Source organism: Chaetura pelagica, unplaced genomic scaffold, assembly GCF_000747805.2.
Source record: "Chaetura pelagica isolate M959 unplaced genomic scaffold, ChaPel_1.0 scaffold105, whole genome shotgun sequence".
Lineage (NCBI taxonomy): Eukaryota > Metazoa > Chordata > Aves > Apodiformes > Apodidae > Chaetura > Chaetura pelagica.
This window is the reverse complement of record NW_009953393.1, coordinates 152,744-175,036: the sequence shown is the minus strand read 5'-3', so window position 1 is coordinate 175,036 and position 22,293 is coordinate 152,744. Positions and strand designations below refer to the sequence as shown.

Genomic DNA, 22,293 nt, shown 5'->3' with positions numbered 1-22,293 from the left:
GTATAGGGCAAAAAAACAGATTATCACAAAGCAGCTTTTTGCTTCTGAATTTCTTACTTTAAATGTGTGATGCTTGGTGTACCCCACATAGATCTCTTCTGTGGGTTGTGGGGAGGATGAAGAACAGCAGCAGCCATACCATCCTGAAGAGATGGTACTACATAGTTAACACAGTAAGGACTGAATGGAACAGGTTCCTTCAGCTGTGTCAAATCCATTAGTTTTAGCACCTTCATGAAATAGAGGGAAACTGCCCTAAAGAAAGCACTGCATAAAAGTTTGCTTGTGACAAGGATAAGAGGACACAATTCCAAGGATATAAATCAGCATCCTATGGACCAAAAGCATAATCACTGTAGGGATCTCTACATTGCACTGCTTATCAGCAGGCTCTTAACCCTTGTCTAAGCTCTGGTAACATTGCAATAGTTCTGAAAATATTTTTTGGCTCTTAAAAGACATTTTCTCTCTTTCATTATGCAGTTATCTGTATGTTGTCCTTGCCCATACCTTGAATTAATTTTGTTATTTATTAAACTGGTCGCTTCAAAGTGCAAAAAATGTAAGTGACGTGGATGGTAAACATCCACTTACAATTATTACCATAACAGATCTGCAAGTAATATAACAACTCCACTGGAGTTATTAAAACTGAGACTATCAAATTGCATTCAGTGTGAACACAGGGTGAGAAATACCAAACAATATGATCCCTCATGAATATTAAACACAGGGTGATAGTCTTCTTCCTCCTTCCGGAATTGAAAGCATGTGAGTTTTTGCAGATGAGCTATAAACCAAATTAACTGTCTCTCCAAAGCAGGTAATAGACTGATGAAACAAATGATCTTTCATTAGAAGGACAATACAAAAACCAAGCACATTAAAGCAGAGTCTGGTAGAGTCACAGGAGGCTACTTCACTCTGCTACATAAAGAGAGGACAGAGAAAGGGCACCCAAAGTGCTACACAGTGAGACAGGAAGGAAGATGGCATGGAAAGAGAAGGGAGGAAGTCTGTGCTAACAATGCTTCTATCTGAGACCTTAGTGTAAGACATGACAAAATAAACACCATGTTTTCTAGATTCACATAACATAAGTTAATCTCTTCTGCAGCAGGTTCTTTCTATCTCGTAGAACCCCAAGACCCTCTCTGAGAAAACTGTTCACCACTTCAGGGCAAATGGGTTATTCTACCCTGGTTTGTTCCTTATACCTTAGTACAAACCGAAGTCCTTTTTCTTATCATTACGGATACATCTGTCTGCTTTGTTACTCTAGACATAAACAAACTGAAATTGGAGTATGCAGTAACCTGTCTTCTGGGTGCTGATCCTCACAGCAGACTACAGGGATATTCTCTCTACTTTCACTTGAGTGGAATCTTCATCTGACTTCTCATTAAATGAGAAACTACAGAGCACACTGAACAAAACTTGAAACATGAGCTAGCCAGCTTGACACAATTAACAAGCTTCTGACTTAGTCACTCCTATTTCATTTCAGTTCCACAGAAGAGGATTCAGCACTTGAAATACCTGAGAACTGTAAAGCATTGCAATGTTCATCACTGCTGCAGTTCACTAACAAAATAAACTTATTACAGTCAGTTGTTGGAAGGGTTCTGCTCTCTTGTTCAATTGCTACACGACAAACTGTACACAAACTACATTAGCTTTGTGTCAGAAATAAATTTGGGTAGAATCTCAAGCCTTCCACTGAATCATCTCTGCAAAGATGGCCCATCTTTTCAGCAAGAAGCAGCCTAGAGAAAGCACAAGATATGCTGTATTACTTCAGGTCAACATGATAATGAAGGTATTATTAAGCACAGCAATTATTACTTACCTTTCTTTGGCTAAGAGAACAGACATCCCCACCAACTTAGCAAACTCATCAGCTGTTAGAGATCCCTTTTCAGATACCTGTCAAAAACCAAACACACAAAATAACAAACTATGACATAAAAAGAACAAAGTTCTCTCAGCTACCGAATCAGCCTTGTGAAGTGATAAATTGGTAGCAATACCTTGTGAAGACAGCTAATTTGTTTGCCTTTTTAAAAAGTACAACTAATTATGAGTATTTCCCCTTAAAAATACCACTTCTGCTTCCTGGGAAAATTGCCAGATATAAAAGAGGAACATAGAAAAGAGATAAATCCATTTAAAAAAAAATTACACTATATGCTTTCCCTAGGATTTTTTTAAAAGATGCCTTGGGACAAAATGAGGAAAAATCAGAATACCTCAGACTGCCATAAACAGTACTTACACAGCCCAACTATACCAAGTGATTCTGCAAACAGTGAAGTCTAAGTGAGGAAATAACAGACCTCTTCAGGGCAGGTCATCAATTTAAGTAATCTCAGATGGAAGTGGAGAATTTGAGTTTAATGGGATTTAAAATATCCTCACTGTCTGCAGAAAAATCCCCCCACCTTAGTACTCTGCCCTATATTTCAGCATACTAGAGGGCTCAGTAAAAGCCACCATCACATTCAGATTACACAAAAGATTGGTTCAGTCTTGGGAGTCAAAACTTTGGTCCCGTTGTCTCAACCACGCTAGTTAATACATGCTAAAATGAAATCCTCTCACACAGGTTGGACATGTGGATACTTACAATTTTATATATGAAATCCAGACTTATTACTACAGATAAACATGTTTTATTATTATAATTTTTCCACTTCTCCATTGTTTCAGATTCAAGAAAACTTGTAAATCCAGATGTAGTTGCTATTTCCTGCTTCCCACATAGTTGAGTGGGGAGGGGTTTATTTTGTGTCATTCTCAGCAGGAGTCTTTTTACAGAAAGTCAGATTAAATTATTCCTAACTTGAGTTTTTATTAAGCTAAGTGATCAAATCTGAGTAATGGAAGTCAGCCACACCATCTAATATGCATATGAGTGATTAATTGTTTTTCCTTCCCAAACCACTACTCCCACCAAGGGTAACTTTGGGTTCCTTTGACTTCCATGTCATTTCCTGTCTTCACCAGCCTTTCAAAACCACAACTCTCTCCTGTCTGAGAGACCCTGTGACTTTTTTTCATTTCTTCTCAGAAGTTTCACATTACTGTAGATTATATATTAAGTACAGGGCACTTTTGGCAACAAGTGTGATCTCATCTTCCCTTTCCCTTATGGGCCAGCCTTCCTTATTCAAAGCCCCTCCCTTACATTTTTTTATTAATTCAAAGTATCATATTATGAAAATAAAAGAAAAAAGGCACTTCAATAATAAATCTACCATCTGTTGCTTTTTGCAGTTGACCTCATTTGTTATCAAGAAAAGGCTTTTCCTTTCCTTTCAAAGCAATAAGCACTGTTACTGAAGGCAACAAATTAATTAGAAACAAAAAATAATCAGAAAAAAATCCCTAGAATGAACTAGGTATTTTTCTGTAAAGAAAATAAAATAAACTGAATAAAATATATGAAGTAACATATATTGAAAGTTTTAAGTATTTTAGTTTTGACAATTGAGGTTGGGATGTTTTAGACACCTACATACATTTATCTAAACACCTTTTTGAGAAAAGAAGGCTATCTGGTAACAATAATGCAAAAGGCTCTCCAGAGTCTACTTCATGTACCACATGAGAAGGTGCCTGTGATTGCACTACTTTTGCTTGACTGCTCAATACAAAGTCCTCTTCAACTTTGATGTTTAGTTTTGGATACACTGAATCAGCTTTTACTCAACTTTATGAAAAACAAAGAAACTACCTCCCACTGAAAGACATTGGAAAATGCATCAAATAATGGGATAGCAGAACTTTAAAGAGTGCAGAGGTAGCAAGACTACAAAGGTTTCCCACATAGGAATTCATACTTCCATTTTCCTGAAGCTAGATTAATTCTATAAGCACTACCTTCCAACTGAGTGCTCTTCAGAGCAGAAAACTCAGTACAAGATGTTACACGTACAACGTGCTATTTTATGAGAAAAACCCGAACCAGACAACTGCCTGTATCAACACTGAGAAGATACTTTCACTGTCTTCAAGCACATTGTGTACAGCGTCTGAAGTCCACTTCTGATAAATTAAGTGCTTAATACAAGCCATTAATTTCATCCTACAGTGCTAAAGATTTGGATGGAGGCTGAAGGTTAACAAAGTTTGAAAAGAGATGGAAAAGTGATTTATTCCTTAAGGAATGACTAAGGTTACTGCCTGCACAGCACTTTGAAGATGAAAAGTGCTAATAAAGTATTACTGTTAGAAGAGCTGGAAGTGGAATATTTTGTATTTCAAAACCTCAAAAGGAAATCCTGTGCCTCAAGTTTTTATACCGAATGCATTTAAATTTCCCCAGCATGGTTAGAATACTAAAGGAAATTAAGTACACTTACTGTCTCTAAAGCAGAAGCTACCATTTCCTCTTCATTATGAGACTGAAGTTCAATCACCATCACACCACTGTCAAACACCCGAAGCCTGAAATGAAAAGAGAGTCAAACCCCTGTGCACACCCCTATGGTCACATTTTAATGTGTCCACACCTATAACCACATTACAAAAAGGAAAAAAAAAATCAAATCAAACAAAAAAAGCTCTGTAAAATGAATTTAACACTAAAAGCATCTTCAAAATCTAATGAGACTGAAAAGACCAGGGTATTTGTCTGGGCACAGTTAAACACTCTTCTCAGTCTGAAAAAAATGTATTGGAAGTGAAAAGAATATTGTCTTCCTAGTGAAGTAAAGTCATGGTTAAAAATTTTATTTTAATGTAGATTGGATATTGGCACACACAGCAGCACACTTTAAGCAAAGGGTGACTTTGTATCTGTTGCAGGTAAATTATTCAGTCACCCAAGCACCATGGTCTGATTGTGAGTGCCATGTTTTACAAACACATCTCTAAGCTCTTACCGCAGTGGTAATTTCAGTGACTCCAGTGTCTTGCAAGCATTTACTAAATCTTCTGGCGACAGCAACTATTAAAACAGTAAAACATATTTAGTCACAGCTTGCATTTCAAGTATACAGTGTAACACCAGAAGAAACAATTCTAATAACTACAGCTATAAAGTATATCAGGTGACACAATACTGTTAATTTTCTTCCTTTCTATTGTCTAGTATATTTTCTTGGCTACTATGCTCCTTTCTGTTCCCTTACTCTATGTTCTTGCCATGTTTACTGAAAGAATGAATGTACTTTGTAAAAAAAATACTTAACCATTCTTTACTATTCTCTGTCTTTTCAAGGCTTTCTTTCCAGATAAGGATGGGTTTCCCTTTTATATGGTGTTATAAAAAGCATAACACATTATGACAACTTTTAGAGGAAACATAAACATTGCATGGAAGAGGGAGAAAGGAAAAAGGTAAAAGAGCCCTAATTTTAATGAAGGGTTGAGTACTTCATGCTGCTAGACAGGTAGAGTGGCTGGTAGGGAACATTTTTACCCTTTTTCTTCAATTTTCTTCAATTATCACTGAAATGCGTTATATAAACTATTTAATAAAACCCATTTCTCACCTCTAATCCTCGTGCACGGTTTACCAGACAGTACACTTCTGTCAGGGACATGATCCCTCCTCGCTCCTGCAGGAAGCACAAGACTGGTAAGAGAAATAGCATTAATCCAGTAAAAAGAGTGCCTTGACTTGCAACTGACTGATTAAACAGGTAAAACAGAGGAGCTAAATGATGGGCCTTTATGAAAAAAAAATTCTACCTAGGTAACACCATATCCTTCTGGCATGAGAGGTCAATTGTTATATCTATCTAATCAATTTAAAATGCAAAACATTGATACTACATACAAAGACTGGTAATTACTTTGATTTTAAAGCAGAGAATAAATAACAGGAACAAGGAATTTCAATATATTAAAGCTATCAATCAATTTACCATTTTTACTTTTCAGAAACACTCAAGTTTTCCATTCTGATCATAGTAGGTAGCAGTTCTGGTTTGGTTTGGTGGGTTTTTTCGTAGTGGGGGAAGGGCCCCACTAGTGGCTCCAGTAAGAAGCTGAGAAGCTCCCCCTGCTCCAAACCCAGCCAAGGAACCATTAGAGAGACAATAGATGAACCTCAGTGATTAACATGTGAAAGAACTGAGATAACACCCGAGCAGAAAGGAGAGGGGAGGAGTGTTGTGCTCGAGGAGGAGAGCTGAGCTGGGGAAGGAGAGTGTTGCTGGTGGTTGGTGAGGAAGAAGGGGAAGGTGCCCAAGCAGAACTTTCCCTGCAACCCATGGCAAGATGGCAGCTGTCCCCCTGCACTCGTGGAGGAATGTGGTGGAACATTCCTGGGGGTGCCAGGAGGGGTGAACTTGGCCACTGGACTTGGATTTTGTGGCCAGAGGATTTGCTGCCTGTGAACTCTGGGCAGCTTTGGAAGACCCCGGTGCCAGGGGAGTTTGTTCCCAAAGCAGCCCGTGACTCTGTGGGAAGCCCAGGCTGGAGCAGCTCTGGACCTCGTGGGAAGGACTGATGAAGGAGAGGTTCGTGGAGGACTCTATCCCATGGGAGGGGCCCCGTGGGGAAGCAGGGAAGGACTGTAAGGAATCCTTCTTCCTGAGGAGGAAGGAGCAGCAGGAACCACCAGCCTGTGAACTGACTCTAAACCCCATCCCCTGTCCCCCTGTGCCGCTGGGGGGAAGGAGGGAGAGAAACTGGGAACAAAGTGATTTGGGCCCAGGAAGAAGGGAGGGGTGGGGTAACATATGCAAGCCTTGCTCTTTGTGTTTTCTGTGTCCTGTGTGTGTTTGATTAGTGTGAAACTGAATTATTATTTTTCCCCAAGTTCAGTCTGTTTTGCCCAGGACCTTAATCGGTGAAGAACCCTCCCTGTCCTTTGTTTCGACTCAGGAGCTTTGTCCTCCTCATCCCAGAGTGTGTGTGTGGGGGGGGAGCTGAGTGGGAGGCCACGGGGCTGTTCCTTTGTTGCTGTGTTGGGCCCAAAACCACGACAGTAGCACACAGCTTTAACAAAAACACTGTAATACATATACTTTTTAGTAGACACACAGCCTTTTAAGTTGCAATGCGAAACGTAACTTTGGTGATAATCCCAAATTCTATGATAGCTTTAGATAAATTAAAATATTATATATTACTAAGGGGTATAATCTATGTAATAACTCTATGCTATATTTGCAAAATACGTAACTTACAAGCAGTTCAAAGACTGATTATTAATCTTTTCAAAGTCAGTGTTGTTTCACTCTGCCTTTAAAAATGTCATACTCTGCAGCAAAGGATGAATACAGGGCTGTTCAAACAGAAGAAAGACTGTGGGGACAGTTTTCTAAATATCACTGATATTTTGCAAATTCAAAGTTGAGGTGCCGCTAGTCCAAAGCAAAATTCTTACTTATATTTAGACGTGCCCATTCAGAGAGTATCTATACCTTCCATAAATGTTGAATATGAGGCTGTGCTGCTAAATCTGAGACTTTAAAAAGAGGCACAGTACTACAGCCAAAACACATTCACATCAAAATTCAGAAACACACAGAAAATGCTTGTGCAAAATTAGGTACTTCACCTCTAATGGTGTTTGCAATATTCCAGCTAGTTGCTTCGCCAACTGCATGTGGTAATGTGTGCCAGATCCATGTGTTTCCCTGGTAACTGGATTAGCGATACCCATACTCAGTAGATAAGACTTGAACCTAATAGTCTAAATAAATAAATAAATAAATACACTTTAAAGTACATCAGTTAGTGAGTGATTCTAGTTAAAAGTCTTTTATTTTTGGTGAATAAATCCATTCAGTTAACTACCAATAAAGTCAAATACTAGCAAAGAGATGGCAAGATTAATTTATTTTTAACCAGCACAGGTCAAAAAAAAAAATAAATTACATGGAGGCAGTAAAATCTTTCCTCTTAAAAAAGGGTCAAAAGAAAAGCTAACACCAAGCAAGTAAGTCACTTTTACTTTATATAGAATTAAAACACAAAAAAACTCAACCTTGAAATGTTCTTTATTAACATTAGATGTTTCAAACAGATAGTGTTTTGCTTTGCATAGGAATATTTCTGTCAACTTTAAAAACAAAATTAATTTACCTCATCCTCAGTGATGTCACCTTGTTTTTCTTTAATCTTATTAGCTATTGACTTGGATAACTCCACCATTTCTTTAGCCTACCAAGAAAGACACATGGCTAAGTCAACTTCTCAACAGAGAAAAGACATTTAAAATTGATAAAACAAGCATAAGTCTACTTGGGTAAGTGACACATGCCATACCTTCTCCATTAGTTTGCTAAGGTCCTCAAAAGCCTGAAATGAAAAGCAGACATTGCAGATCAGTATGAGTACAGCATTCAGCTTCATGGATAGTGAGCTGCTTTTGTCCACACATCCAAGCTGTTCCTAAGAGCTGCTATCCTTTAGATTAGTATGTTACCATGAGAGGTATTATATATAATTGGTTGATATAACTGTTTTATATCAGGTCTTAAAGTAAAAATTATACAATCCACAAACAACAAAGAATGAAGAATCAATCACACTTTTCTAGCATGTAAACACTAGTTCAATATGATTTACGGAGACCATGTGATAGGAAGGAGCAATGAGATACTGAGGCCCAGAAAAGATTAGACTGTCCAAGTTTATTATGCTCTTCTAAAAGGGGGAGGAAGGTTTCTTGCTAGTGATGGTAATTTTTCTTCCAGCAGTTAACCCTCACTCAAGGAGATCTATTGTTTCTCGACAGCAGCAAGCCAGCTGTAAAGCTACAGAAGTACTCTGCCTGACCAGACAATTCTATTTGAATCAGTAGATGTTACTTAAGTTAGTAAGAGTCATTTAAAATGAACAAGGAAGAGGGTAATATTCATTCACATGCATGCGTAACTGAAGAGACAAAACCTCCAAAAATGTGTGAGAACATCTCTTCATTTAAGTATCACATACATAGAATAGTGGTGCTACAACAATAAATAAAAAAAAATAAAATTAAAAAATGAATGAAAAAGGTCCATGAGACAAATGATCAGATTTAAGTAAAAGCCAGATAAAAAGCATCCTCTGAGAACTCCAGTTTTCAAAATACCTGCTAAAGCCAAAGAAAAAAAATATTTGTAGAAATAATTATTTTCTAGTCCAAGAAACTTTGTATTTTGTTTCCACAAAAATAAGTAATAAACTGGACATCCATCATAGGGCCACAATTATATCAGGTCTCTTAAGCTTAGTAAACAGCTATGGTGTCAAATACAACAATTCTACAAGAACCCACAAAGGGCTTATTTGCATTTTTAGGCTTAAAAGAAACATACTTTTAAAAATGACAAAGGTATACTGACATTCTAAAGTTTTTGTGATGATAACCAGCTAGCATAAAAAAACTGATGTGAAAAAAAAAAGTTAGCAACTATGTTAATACAACTATATTAAAAAGCAATTCTCATTCCTCCTATCCTCAGAAACACACATTCAGCCTTCTCAGCTAGATCTCTCAAATACATGACAATATGGCCAGGTGGTCAACCTTCTAAAACAACCTTTTTTGAACAACTAGTGTGAGAAAAATTCCAGGAATTCCCTGTCTGCCACAAGCAAAGAAGGTTGTTCAGTTAGTTTTGTCAAATGACTCACCTTCCCTACAGTTAGCTTTTAGCCATTGCTTCTATGTGACTACTAGCTTATTCTGACTAATCCCCTACTAGAAAAACACGTTTTATCAGAGTTTAGGCAGGAAGACTCAATTGTTGCCATCTACACTTAGGCACCTGACTTAGAAACTTACTGGTCTGAGATTCAACACAGAAGATAGAGATGCCTCCAGGAAGGGACAGGGTTTGCCTTTCATCTAAATCCCTCCTAATGGTGTCAGCGTGTCTCTGCTGACTGGGGAATTCTGTTCACTTAAGACTTGGTATCTAACTAAGATACACAAAATTAAGTGGGATAAAGCTGGGTTCATGGGAAGAAAAATAAAATACACCACTGTATAACAATAATCTACTACTATCAGAACAAAAGCTTCACTTTGGAATGTAAGAAGAAATATTCTAATCTGCAGTGTAAATCAAAGGCCTTCTACTATACTTTTATATGACATCAACAAAAACTTTTCTGACAAGACTTTTCCCAGCTTGTTTCTAATCTCTATAACCTGCAAGAAAACATCATTCATCAAAAGAACCCCTGATTTAGCTAAATAAACAGCATGCTGTGTCTAACTCCTCCTCTCCCTGACTCACTGAGGGCAGGTCTGGAAACAAAGGGGAATGTGCACACACCTAACAGGAACTTCCTCAGATAAACAAAAGGCTAAAGAACTGGATTCTTATCAGCACTGAACAGCAGATGCAGGAAGCCTTTTCCTGGAAGCCAGGGCACCATTTTTAAAATTAAGTCATTTATAACATTTAAAGCTGGAGGAAGGCAGGATTTTACAAGTCATGGCTTTCCTCCGTTCATACAACACATACAAATGGATTTCTTTTACTCTCTGACAAAGCTACTAAAGGAAAAAATAGCCAGACAATACCTTTTGAACTACATACACACACACGTAACCACAATACCTTTTAAACTACACACAGAACTTCATTCATTATGTTCCTCATAAACAGAAAATAAAAAGTTTAATGCTAGCAGTATCAGAAATAGTGTGCAGCCTACAAAGGTAACTCATTTTCTTATATACTAGAGCAGTGAATGCCTTTTTAACTGTGACATAGTGAATTCCATGAACCTTTGCCACAAGAACAAATCTGTTGCAGGTAGTTTATGAGTAATTCTGTATTAATCTCTATTACCAAGACAGAACCATACTATTTTTGAGGATATTGCTCCCAGGTATACATGAAGAAATTAATTGCCTCTCTTGTCCATTAGTATTGATATCTGGAATTCAATTAGTGTTCTGTTTCTGGGGAAAGGGACAGTCTCCATCCAGCCCAGGTGTGTTGCAAAGATACTTGTAACATCTTGCTGATGCTTGGACTGCAGAATATTTTGCTATAAGCTGAAATTTAACATTTAAAACCTGAATATTTATAAGATGAAAACCTAACTTCACCAGACTTACGTGTAGACACTTGCATCAGCATATTCTTCTTAAGATATATTACATTTTCAATTTAAACCAAAATGAGCTGCAAAGAGAAAAAGGAAGGAAAAACTCCCCAAACTTGCAATAGTCTTTTTCTGCAGATGCCTCTGTGTTTTGCTTTCCCTGATGAAAAGTCATTGAATTCAGATTTCTAATTCTACCAAAATTTATTTTATAAATACACACTGTTAGTTTCAAAGAACAGTCTTCCTGAAAGGAACTGTTTAAATGAAGTACCTTTACATGTATTAAAAAGCCAGTTGAACAAATAACTGTAAATTATGCTGTCTTAATAAACTCAGACTTCTCAATAAAAACAATAAATAGTCTCAGCTGCTCCTGAAAGAAAGTATGAATGAATGTAAATTACTCAAGACAGGTGGTTGACCCTGAAACTCAAGTAGTATTTACCTCGGAAATGTTTTTGTCAGTCTCTTTTCTTTTTTCTTCTAATTTCCTTTCGATCCCTACAATTCCTACAGCCCTTATTCTTCCTGCCTGCAAAAGAAAATAATGAAAGGAATCAAAATAGGAAATGCTAAGTTTTCTCATCCGCCTCACTGTGAAAAACCTTACATTAGAACACAGGAAATGTTCCTCCACAGAGCTGATATCATGCCTACATTATTTCATGTATTTCTTGAAAGTATTTTTTAATGCAGAGTGACAAAATAACAGTGTGTATTAATTTGCTGTAGCAAAGAGATAATAAGATTATTATATTGAAGCCATTAATATGAAGATGCTTAATAGCCTGATTCAGACTGAGCATTACAGCTCATACAAATTAAAGCCTCCCAAATCCATGTGAACATCTGTACTAGACCTGTGGAAATGCGTGAGTGTTATCTAAATGTCATTTACCTCAAGAAATCTAGTCTGAAGAAACATAGCCACAGAAACACAATGCTAAGTGCAGCCTTACTTATATTGCTGAGAATTATCAGAATGGAGGTGATGGTGAACCTTTAATTTTATGCCAAACGTGTTTTTAGGAAGGTTGGTACTTCAGTGGCAGCACTGCCAGCCATCAAATCTCTGACTGCAAAACTGGTGTGAATTACTTGCTATAACTTAAAAACAAGAAGGAGTTAAGGCATTTTCATCATGTGGTTCTTGATGCACAGTACAGGCTTTGCTATTATTAGTTCAAATGCAACTATGTTTTTAGGTACTACATTTACAAGGGAGGACATATGTGATTTGAGGTTGAACAAACTTTAAAGCATCCTGTTCATTCATATAGTACGTGTTCAATATATGAATATATCCAACATGTTCACATACAGAAACAACATCTACACATTTCTCAAGATTTTTTAACCTAGAAGTATGCAGACACAAAGAAGGCAATCTAACATACAACAAAGAGATTCTCTGTAACAACTGTCCCTTTAGAATATGCATGTGAAGCAAACATACATAGGTTCCAAAGACTTATGTAAAAGTTACATGTTATATATTTGACTCCCAGCCACAAAAAACCCCACAGAAACCACAATTCTTGTTTGTGGTTGTGGCAAAAGATGAACTCCTTCCTTGCCCACCTCAGCACCCCAGGCGCCACTGAAAAACAGATATAAGGCTCTGGTTGAGAAAGACCAGCCAAATGAGGATGTGGACATTGGGCAGCCTACACCAGAGGTCTGTCCACATTCAGAAAGACCTACCACCCGCATTACGATAACACCCACCAGGAAGAAAAGAAGTTGTAGGTGACTTCCTTCTGAAGAGAACTGAGGGTCCTATATGCTGGGCAGACCCTCCTAACAAAGAAGTCTGTTGTCTCCCCAGAGCCCGCTTCAAGGACATCACTAATAAGCTCCTAGCTGAGTACAGTGTTCAGATTATTACCCGCTATTGATCTTCCATGTAGGTGGAGAGCAAGCTGGGACCTGAAGCCTAAGATCAATCAAAAGAGACTTCAGAGCACTGGGATGGGTGATGAGGGATTCTGGGGCACAGGTTATTTTTTTGTCTCTTCTTCCAGTTGCAGACAATGACACTGGAATGAACAGACAAATACAGTCTTTTAATAGATGGCTTTGTAGTTGGTGTCACTGTAACAATTTTGGCATGTTTGACAACAGGATGGCCTATACAGCCTGCTTGCACCTCATGGGAAACACCTTGCTCAAAGGGGAAAGAGGGTCTTTGTGCAAGAGATTGCAGGGCTGATTGACAGGGCTTTAAACTAGGTTTGAAGGGGAGAGGCATGTAACTGTACATGCTAGTGAGGTCCTTGAATGTTGCAGCCCAGCATTTGTGGGGCAGTGTCCTAGCATTTTTGAAAATCAGAAGGCTTACTACCCCTTAAAAAAGTGAAAACTAAGTGCTCAACTCCCTGCACACCAATGCACACAGCATGGGGAATAAGCAGGAGTTAGAAATCCGTGTGTGGTCAAGAGGTTACGATCTGGTGGCAATTACAAAGACATGGTGGGACACCTCACATGACTGGAATGTGGTCATGGATGGATTTGTCCTTTTTAGGAAAGACAGGTGAGCAAAGCAAGGTGGTGGAGTTGCTCTTTACATGAGAGAGCAACTAGAATGTATTGAGGTCTGTCCAGGAGCAGATGAGGAGTGAATTGAGTTTGTGGGTGAGAATTCAGGTGCAGGCAGTCATGGGTGATGCTGTTGTGGGGTTCTATTAGAGGCAACCTGATCAAAATGAGGAACCGGATTAGGCCTTCTAAAGGCAGTTGTAAGGAACCTTGAAATTACAGGCCCTGATTCTCATGGGACAGAGTACTAGAAGATAAAGGGGCCCAATGTTGGTTAACTTTCAAGGACCACTTCTTCTAAGCTCAAGAGCAGAGTAGCCCAGTGGGCAGGAAATCAAGAGAGAGAGCCAGGAGACCCATATGGTTAAAGAGGGAACTGCTGGGCAAATTCAAGTAGAAGACAGTTTACAGATCATGGAAGGAGGGGCTGGGCACTTGGAAGGAATATGTCTTCCTGTCAAAAGACATAGGGAGGCAACTAGGAAAACTAAGGCCTTCTTGGAATTAAACCTTGCAGGACAGGGCAAGGACAATAGAAAGGGCTTCTTCAAATACACTGCAAACAAACATAACACTAGAGGCAATGTAGGCCCACTGCTGAATGAGGTGGGTGCCCTGGTGACAGAGGGTACAAAGAAGGCAGATGTACTGAATGCCTCATTTGTGTCTGTCTACATTGCTGGAGACTGTCCTAAGGAGCCCCAGATGCCTGAGGCTCCAAAGTAAGTCAAGAAAAAGGGGAAGTTTGGTTGATTAGGACTGGGTTACGGATCAATTAAACAATCTAGACATCCATATAAATGGGTACTGATCGAACGCACCTGTGGGTGCTGAGGGAGCTGGCAGAGGTCATTGCTAGGCCACTCCCCATCATCTTTGCTAAGTCATGAGGAACAGGAGAGGTGCCTGAGGACTGGAGGAAAGCAAATGTCACTCCAGTCTCCAAAAAGGGTAAGAAGGGAGACCCAGATAACTACAGACCAGTCAGCCTCACCTCCATCCCTGGAAAGGTGATGGAACATCTTATCCTCAGTGCTGTCTCTAGGCATATCAAGGATAAGGTCACTCGGAGCAGTCAACATGGTTTTACCAAGGGAAAGCCATGTTTGACCAACCTCATAGCCTTTTATGAAGACATAACCAGGTGGATAGATGATGGTAGTGCAGTGGATGTGGTTCATCTTGATTTCAGTGAAGCACCTGACACCATCTCTGACAGCATCCTCCCAGCTAAACTGAGAAAGTGTGGTCTGGATGACTGAGTAGTGAGGTGGATTGTGAACTGGTTGAAGGAAATAAGTCAGAGAGTTGTAGTCAATGGGACAGATTCTTAGTTGGAGGCCTGCATTTAGTGGAGTCCGTCAGGGGTCAGTACTGGGACCAGTACTATTCTATATATTCATCAACGACCTGGATGAGGAAACCAAGTGTGCCCTCAGCAAGTTTGCTGATGACACTAAACTGAGAGGATTGGCTGACACCCCAGGAGGCTGGGCTACCATTCAGTAAGACCTGGACAGGCTGGAGACTTGGGCAGGGAGAAACTTGATTAAATTCAACAAGGGCAAGTGTAGAGTCTTGCATCTGGGGAAGAACAACTCCATGTACCAGTACAGGTTGGGGACTGACCTCCTGGAGAGCAGTGTAGGTGAAAGGAGGGTCCTGGTAGACAGGAGGATGACCATGAGCCAGTAATGTGCCCTTGTGACTAAGAAGGCCAATGGCATCCTGGGGTGTATTAGAAAGGGTGTGGTTAGTAGGTCAAGGGAGGTTCTTATCCCCCTCTATTCTGCCTTGGTGACGCTGCATCTGGAATATTGTGTCCAGTTCTGGGCCCCTCAGTTCTAGAAGGACAGGGAACTGCTTGAAAGAGTTCAGCGCAGAGCTACAAAGATGATGAAGGGAGTGGAACATCTCCCTTATGAGGAAAGGCTGAGGGAGCTGGGTCTCTTTAGCTTGGAGGAAACTGAGGCAACCTCATCCATGTTTACAAATATGTAAAAGGTGAGTGTCAGGAGGATGGAGCCAGGCTTTTTTCAGTGATGTCCAGTGACAGGACAAGGGGCAATGGGTGCAAACTGGAACACAGGAGGTTCCACATAAACGTGAGGAAAACCTTTTTCAATTTGAAGGTCATGGAGCACTGGACCAGACTGCCTAGAGAGGTTGTGGAGTCTTCTTCTCTGGAGACATTCAAAACCCGCCTGGACACATTCCTTTGTGATGTGCTCTGGGTGACCCTGCTCTGGCAGGGGGGGTTGGACTAGATGATATTTCAAGGTCACTTCCAACCCCTAACATTCTGTGATTTTGTGATTGAGACAAAAAAATCTTTCAGCTTCATTAGATCACTTGTGCTGAATAAAATAATATGCAAATATGTACAGTATTTGCGTAATTGTGTGTGTGTGTTTGTGTGTATCTGACTACATTAAAAAAATGGAGCTCACTATCAACTATTCAAGTCTAAACACATTCAAGGAAGAGAGGTCCCAGTGTTCTGTACCAGGTGAAAACTGAAAGAGAAACTGATTTATGCCAGTGATGAAGTAGACAAAGTAAAGCTGAATTCCTACATGTGCCCACAGTGTTGGTTAGAGAGGCACACCAGATGCAGTATATGGAGGCAGCAAGAAGTGGAAACAAGATTGCATACAGATTCTACTCAGCAGTTCTGCACCTACCCGTGAATCCTTGTTAACTTGAATGGTTGGACCAGCAGGGAAGCTCTCCCACCTTCTTTGTGTGATTTCTTCTGATAATCGTCTGTAGAACTGCAAAAATTAAAAGAGTGACAACAGGCTTTTCATAAACTGTGCAGAGTAGCTCTAGGTTATTTTTAGCATCTTGGTGGTAGATTAAATTAACTTCACTGTAAGACATGGTAACACCTACACATCCACAGTGCAACATTCCTTATCTTAATGTTCATTCTTAAAAAATATTATTTTGAAGTTTGTATTTAAAAAATATTAGAGGAGGAGCAATGTAATTACTAGTTAAACTCACATGAGTATTTCTATTGTAAAATACTTTTCCAAATATCCAAAATGTTCCAAAACATGCTGAAGCTAAAAATGTTGAGGTTTGCTCAGAGGCATGCTTTTAAAAGGAAGGAAGGTTGAACAATCCAATTACATTTGATCTGTTAATTCAAAAGTATAAAGACAACCACACAGATCAATTATACTAATTTGTTTATTGCTAACATCAGCTGGTGGCATCAGTTAATTAGTTAACAGTAAGTGTATCCCACTGACCAAAATCCAGAAAGAAAATGTGTTCCATTCTTATGGTTGCTCAGAGTTCACAGGAAAGCATTCTGAATTCATAAAGAAAAGATCCAGAGTGTAACTGATATGCTAGGTAACCAGTAAGAACAGTAAAACATTTATAGCTAAATCAATTTGAAAATCTGATTCTCTGCAGTGAACAGCTATGACATTTTTAATTGTTAAAAGCTAAAGCTTTCAGTCTGTTCAAGTGAGGATCTTATACTGTGAAATTTCTTTACACAGTGCAATTCCTTTATTTTTAGGATAACCCTTCTTTTAAAAATATATTTTTTTAGAATACTCAAAGCCTTTGAGATTTGGTGTAGGTAAAAAAATTAAAGAATTATAAAACATAAAATGAAACAAAGCACTGGGACAACAAAAGGTGTTCAGCAATAAAATCAGAGAGATTATTAGGAGTAAGTTGCTTGATTCCTGCTCAGCAGAGGGTTAGCTACAAACATGTTAAACATTCAGCAAATCTCTGAGATGAAATTTTGGAATACCCTGTGTTCAATTTAAAAGATTTTAAAAGGAAGTGCAAGATCATAATAAAACTACTGAATTAAGGACAAAGCCTAAAAATGCCTCTTGACAATTTTTGAAATCTATTTGCATTATTTAACCAAAGTATAGAACTCAGAAGGCTTATAGTGTTGGTCTTCAAAAAGGATGTATTGAAAAAGCTCCACCTCAAAAGTAAATAAGGAAAGATCATGGAAAATTATCACTAACACAGCAACAGGAAAAAGGCATGTCCAAAGATCTGATGTGCTGGGCTTGCAGGGTACTTACCTCAATCTGCCCATGTTCTTTGAAAGAAAGTTTGATGTAGGTATATTTGCTGCTTTGGAATGGACCAGGCTCTTTGTTTGAAGACACAGGATGAAGATGAACTACTATTTTGGCACTAAGAAAAAGTTAAAGAGAGGAGGCAGTTGTCATACCCAAAAAAATATTTCTAAAATCAAAGTTAACAATTTAATCAAAACCTGTATTAACTTTATCTCATATAAGAGCTAAAGTACATCAAATAATGCTTTATGTTTGTGCATCAACATTTAAGTATTTTGATGCAGTTATTATAGTAGAACTTGCTCACAACCTGGTAAAACTTCTAAAAGCAGCAACATTTTACAGATTTAAAAAGTACCCATAACCACTTCTCCAGAAATGAACATAATACATTTTAACATTTCAAGCAATAATTTCTGAAAAGTATTTTAGTTAAATAAAAAAATAAGTCAAGTAGTCATTTGATTTGTCTTTTGACTTGCAAGAACTACTGCCAAAATACACTATCTTTGTCACAGGAAAACAAAAGGTCTCAATATTATGTTGAATCTACCCCACTTGCATGTCACTTGTGAACACTGTAAGTGAACTTGTCCAAAACCAACATTCAAAGGTAACGTGCATGGAAATAACAGTCTAAAATGACACCTACCACTAAAACAAACCTTGAGATAGCATTATTCCAGGAACATAATGGACTACTATTACAGCATAACTTCAAGTCCACCATTCCCATTTCATTTTACTGATACTTTTTTAATGGGTTTTTATTTACTTGACTTTTCTAGCACTAGTGAATTATCTAATCTCTGCTGGATAACTGCAGCATATCACCTTACACATCTGACTGGAGGTTGCAAGCAGATGTCAAGTACATATATATTTCTCCTGTTAATATATTTTTTCGTTTTCTTTTGAAACTTTTTTAAACACATACCAAACTGAATTAGTTTTTCAAGTGAGTGGAAGCACTTAAATCCCTTCTAACCGTGCTGGCATTTCCACAATAAAAATCAATCATATAATCATGAGAAGTGGAATAATAAGGGATTTGGAAGAGTTTCTATCCCCAACCAGATCTGTGGCACAAAAGAGTAAAAACAGCTTTCACATTTAGATCCAGCAAAATCACTATTGTCATTTATGACTAATCAAATGAAAACAGCAAGCTAGAACAGTCGGTTGTTAAGTGACTACAAGACAATTATTTAACAAATCATATCAAACACTGCTTTGTCATGACTCTCGTACATATTCAATGTCAGTGAGGGAAGCAGGTTTTTGTGGCTGTCAGTCTGGAAACGTAATTTGCAAATGGAATCTACCATGAATGAATGTATAATCATGAGTATCTCCCATAACATGCATGTGCAGACTACTCACCTGAAAAAGCCAATGACTATCACCTTACCTTTTTCCTATCCCAGCTGCTTGTTCTTCAATAAAGACAACCTGAGACAGAGGTATAGCAAAGCAGCACTCCTGGAATAATCAACAGAAACACAAGTGAAATTAAAGCAATATCCTAACTATTCATTCTCTAAAATTAAATGGTTTTGTGTCAGTGTGAAAACTTCAGACACTTCAAGCTAGATTCACAGAAGGACTCAGGAATTTAACAAATCTAAAGTATCTAGAGGTCAAAACACTAAAATTTCCATACTACTGCAGCTTATCCTTGTAGGTACACCATATTATACTGCAGCTTATCCTTGTAGGTACACCATATTTAGAAGTTCTTAACATTTTTTGCATTGATGTAACTTTGGTAGCTGAAAGAATCTTCATAAACAGCAGTTTTTAAAGTGTTGAATATCCAGAAAACTAGACTATCCTCTGAGTGGAACAGGAATTTCTCCACCTGTCCCAAACGCAAGGACTTAATCCAGAGCTTAATGGATCTCAACACACATTTATTGGACAAGACAAAGCAGAGCAAGAAACAAGACTGTATCCATCTGTGGGAGACTAACTTATCCATACTCCTTGTATGTGCATTTGAGACAGAAATTTCTCAAGGGAGTAATTCAAAGCATCTAATTAGGAGCCTGGTCTTGTTTTGGTGAATATCCTCTGGTGAACATTGGAGAACTTATTCTCCAAGTTTCTTCTCAGCTGATTTAGCAAATTCAATTGCCTTGGATAAGTACAAGAAATGTGTGGCCTAGAAGGAGAGGGAGAAGTTGAGGAAAACAGACAAATGTCATTCTTCTGTTGGGCAAGAGAGAATAGGGATATGGACAGTTTTAAGACTTGCTGAAGCCATAATGCTTAATGTTACTCCAAGCAAGCAAAAAGTCCAAAGTGAGACTGTTAGAAGCAGGACATGCTGCAGTACATGCCCACCTCTGAAAAAGAGATGCTGATGAAGAACTAAGAAATTATGAACACAGACAGTTTTGCACAGATAAATTATCTTGTGTTGACAATGCCAAAAAAAAAAAAAAAAGTTAATTTATACAGAATAGCTCATAATCTGGACAACCAACCCCTGATTTGTTTAATAGTAACTCCACCCTGAGGAACAGCTCTCAAAACGTTTTGAAAGATTTATACTAAAAATAGTTCTGCTGTTCCTGCAAACAATCCATAATGAAAAAAACATACTGCTTTGCCAAACGAAGAACATTCTTGGTGATCTTACCTTCAGAAGGCTCTTAGTAGCTCCTTGCTTTGGAGCAAGGATGTGGTATTTGGTAAGGAACAGCCTTTGGGTACATGAGGTGCTTTAGCTATTCTTGCACAAAACTAGTCCAGTGGAATATACCTCACCTCTGAAAAGTTGTCATCTGAACATGCTCTGTCTAAACTTTGGCTTCCGGGGCTAAGTGTCTAAAAGACTTTGTCCAAATCAAACATAATTCAACCTAGTTCTGAGGACTTCTTCGATTGCAGCTGTAAGGTGGTGCACACTGTCACAGTCTACCTTTGCAAGTGTTTGTAGTCCTCACCCATTTCTAGCCTGCAGCCTGAGGCTGCGGCTTGGTGATTCAAAGCAGCTCTGGCACTGCGACTTAACCTCCCAGTCAGCTCTCCATAGCAGTACAGACATTTTGGCTTATTGAAGGGATGGTTCAGCACAGACTGGCAGCTGGGAGGGTGAGATTGTACAAAATCATACTGCCACCAAATTAACAGCAAACCATAGTCTGGGACTACACGGTGGGAGCAGAAGACAGGGAAACTTGGACAGCAAAACAATGAGGAAGAAAAGGTCTTGCTGGACAAGGGGTATGGCAAACGAGTTCACATTATGAGATATTCAACTTCAGTCTCAAAATCAATGTTTTTAGTGCATGATACCAAGCTCTTTTCTCCTCTGGTTTTGTGCCATAAAAAGGAAAACTTATGATTCACTCACATACCTCCTCCTCTCTGCATGATTATTTTATTAAAGCAGGATTGGGTGAGAGAACATCCCTGTATGTAATTTTCTTTCCACTGTGGACCAAAAAATGGACTAGACTTGTAAAACAAAACACACACAAAGGAACTAAAAATCTCCTCTCCGTGTGCAGTCTTTTCATTGCAAGCTACCTGTAGTTTATCATGGAATTTACAACTGAATGACATAAAGAGACAAAAGTGGACTTACATGATTTTTCTGATCCCTCCAAATTAGTCTGTGTGTGCTAAGCAGTAACACCCCACTATCAAATTTCACCTAAACAGGAAAAATAAGATAGATCAACAACAAATTTAACCAGTAAGTTGTATAAATATTGATCTTGGAAACATTACACATTACCACAACACAGCAATCAGATACAACAAGCTAATATTTTGAGAACATTCTCTTTTTCAGAAAACACAATAAATACATTTTTGGAAACAATGGAGAAAAACAGTATAAAAGGATTAGATGGATATAAACAAAATTCCTTTTTCTACTGTATAAACTTTCCCCCAGGAAATCCTGAATTATCCTTCCTCCATATGCTGTGCAAGATATACAAACATTCTTAAATATCATATTTTAAACAGGACTGTTGGCTCTGGAAAACTGTTTGCTTATAAAGAAAGTAAAAGTAATGCAAAAAAAGTATAATAACCTAATAAGATGCTATGCAGAGTCTGAAATCTCCTGGCCTATCACACAGGAGTACTGCTTCCATTAATTTTATTGTTGAAAAGTTATTTATCAGACAGTAACAGCAAACTGCCTCCTTGAGGCACGTTGTCTCAGCTATTTCTGAGGGTATGCAACTCCTGTGGTGTGGGAAAATTAAGAGATCAAGAGTTAGTCCTGCAGTGAAGTGAAGCAGTAAGTGGGTTGGCTCAGGGAAGAGCAGAGGGCAAAAGAGCACCCTTGGGACCAGAGCATCTACGGCTACCAGGGTGACTTAGATGGGAACTGTGTGAGGTGCCCCTACATGACACCTACATGAAGGCAGAAATCAGAACGTGCAGAGCAAGGCAGGGAGCGCCCAGGGCCTGACACGGGAAGTGGCAGCCCAGGCCCTGGACGTGACATTCCCTGGCAGTGACACCAGCCGCACACGGCCTGTGGGGATGCCGGCCCTCCCTCCGTGTGGCACACACCGCCCAAGGCCTTCCTCGCTCCCACAAAGCCTGGATCTCCTCCCTAAACACTCTTCTCGCACAGCCCAACCCTGCCAGCCCCTGGAGCAAAGTCACCCATCCTCCCAGGCCCTGATCGGTGCTCCCT

The 22,293-nt window shown here is 38.9% G+C and overlaps 2 protein-coding genes across 2 annotated transcripts in view; one reads left to right on the top strand and one right to left on the bottom strand.

Moving 5' to 3' along the window:
- Positions 1-1,473: 1,473 nt before the first annotated feature.
- VPS36 (vacuolar protein sorting 36 homolog (S. cerevisiae)) lies at positions 1,474-22,098 on the bottom strand. The gene is made up of 14 exons (XM_009998356.1): positions 22,009-22,098; positions 21,220-21,288; positions 19,036-19,106; positions 17,625-17,739; positions 16,239-16,328; positions 11,459-11,545; positions 8,227-8,259; positions 8,044-8,121; positions 7,517-7,651; positions 5,499-5,564; positions 4,887-4,951; positions 4,365-4,449; positions 1,850-1,926; positions 1,474-1,766 (listed from the first exon to the last, which is right to left on the bottom strand). Exons 1-14 carry the CDS (start codon positions 22,096-22,098, stop codon positions 1,673-1,675), a joined length of 1,155 nt encoding a protein of 384 aa, XP_009996658.1. The 3' UTR covers positions 1,474-1,672.
- A 38-nt stretch (positions 22,099-22,136) lies between these two features.
- Positions 22,137-22,293, top strand: part of CKAP2 (cytoskeleton associated protein 2) — a 13,186-nt gene continuing 13,029 nt past the window's right edge. The window contains exon 1 of the mRNA XM_009998355.1: positions 22,137-22,153. Within this exon, the coding sequence (XP_009996657.1) occupies positions 22,137-22,153 (17 nt within the window). The remainder of the gene's footprint in view (positions 22,154-22,293) is intronic.

Bases quoted from the DNA above. Each gene is read 5' to 3' on its own strand.
- VPS36 (XM_009998356.1), bottom strand. From the start codon at position 22,098: ATGTCACGTCCAGGGCCTGGGCTGCCACTTCCCGTGTCAGGCCCTGGG. The intron at 5,565-7,516 runs GTGAAGTACCTA...TGCTTCCTGCAG, and splicing joins TATTGCAAACACCATTAGAG to GAGCGAGGAGGGATCATGTC. The intron at 1,927-4,364 runs GTAAGTGTACTT...GGTTTTTGACAG, and splicing joins TAGCTTCTGCTTTAGAGACA to GTATCTGAAAAGGGATCTCT.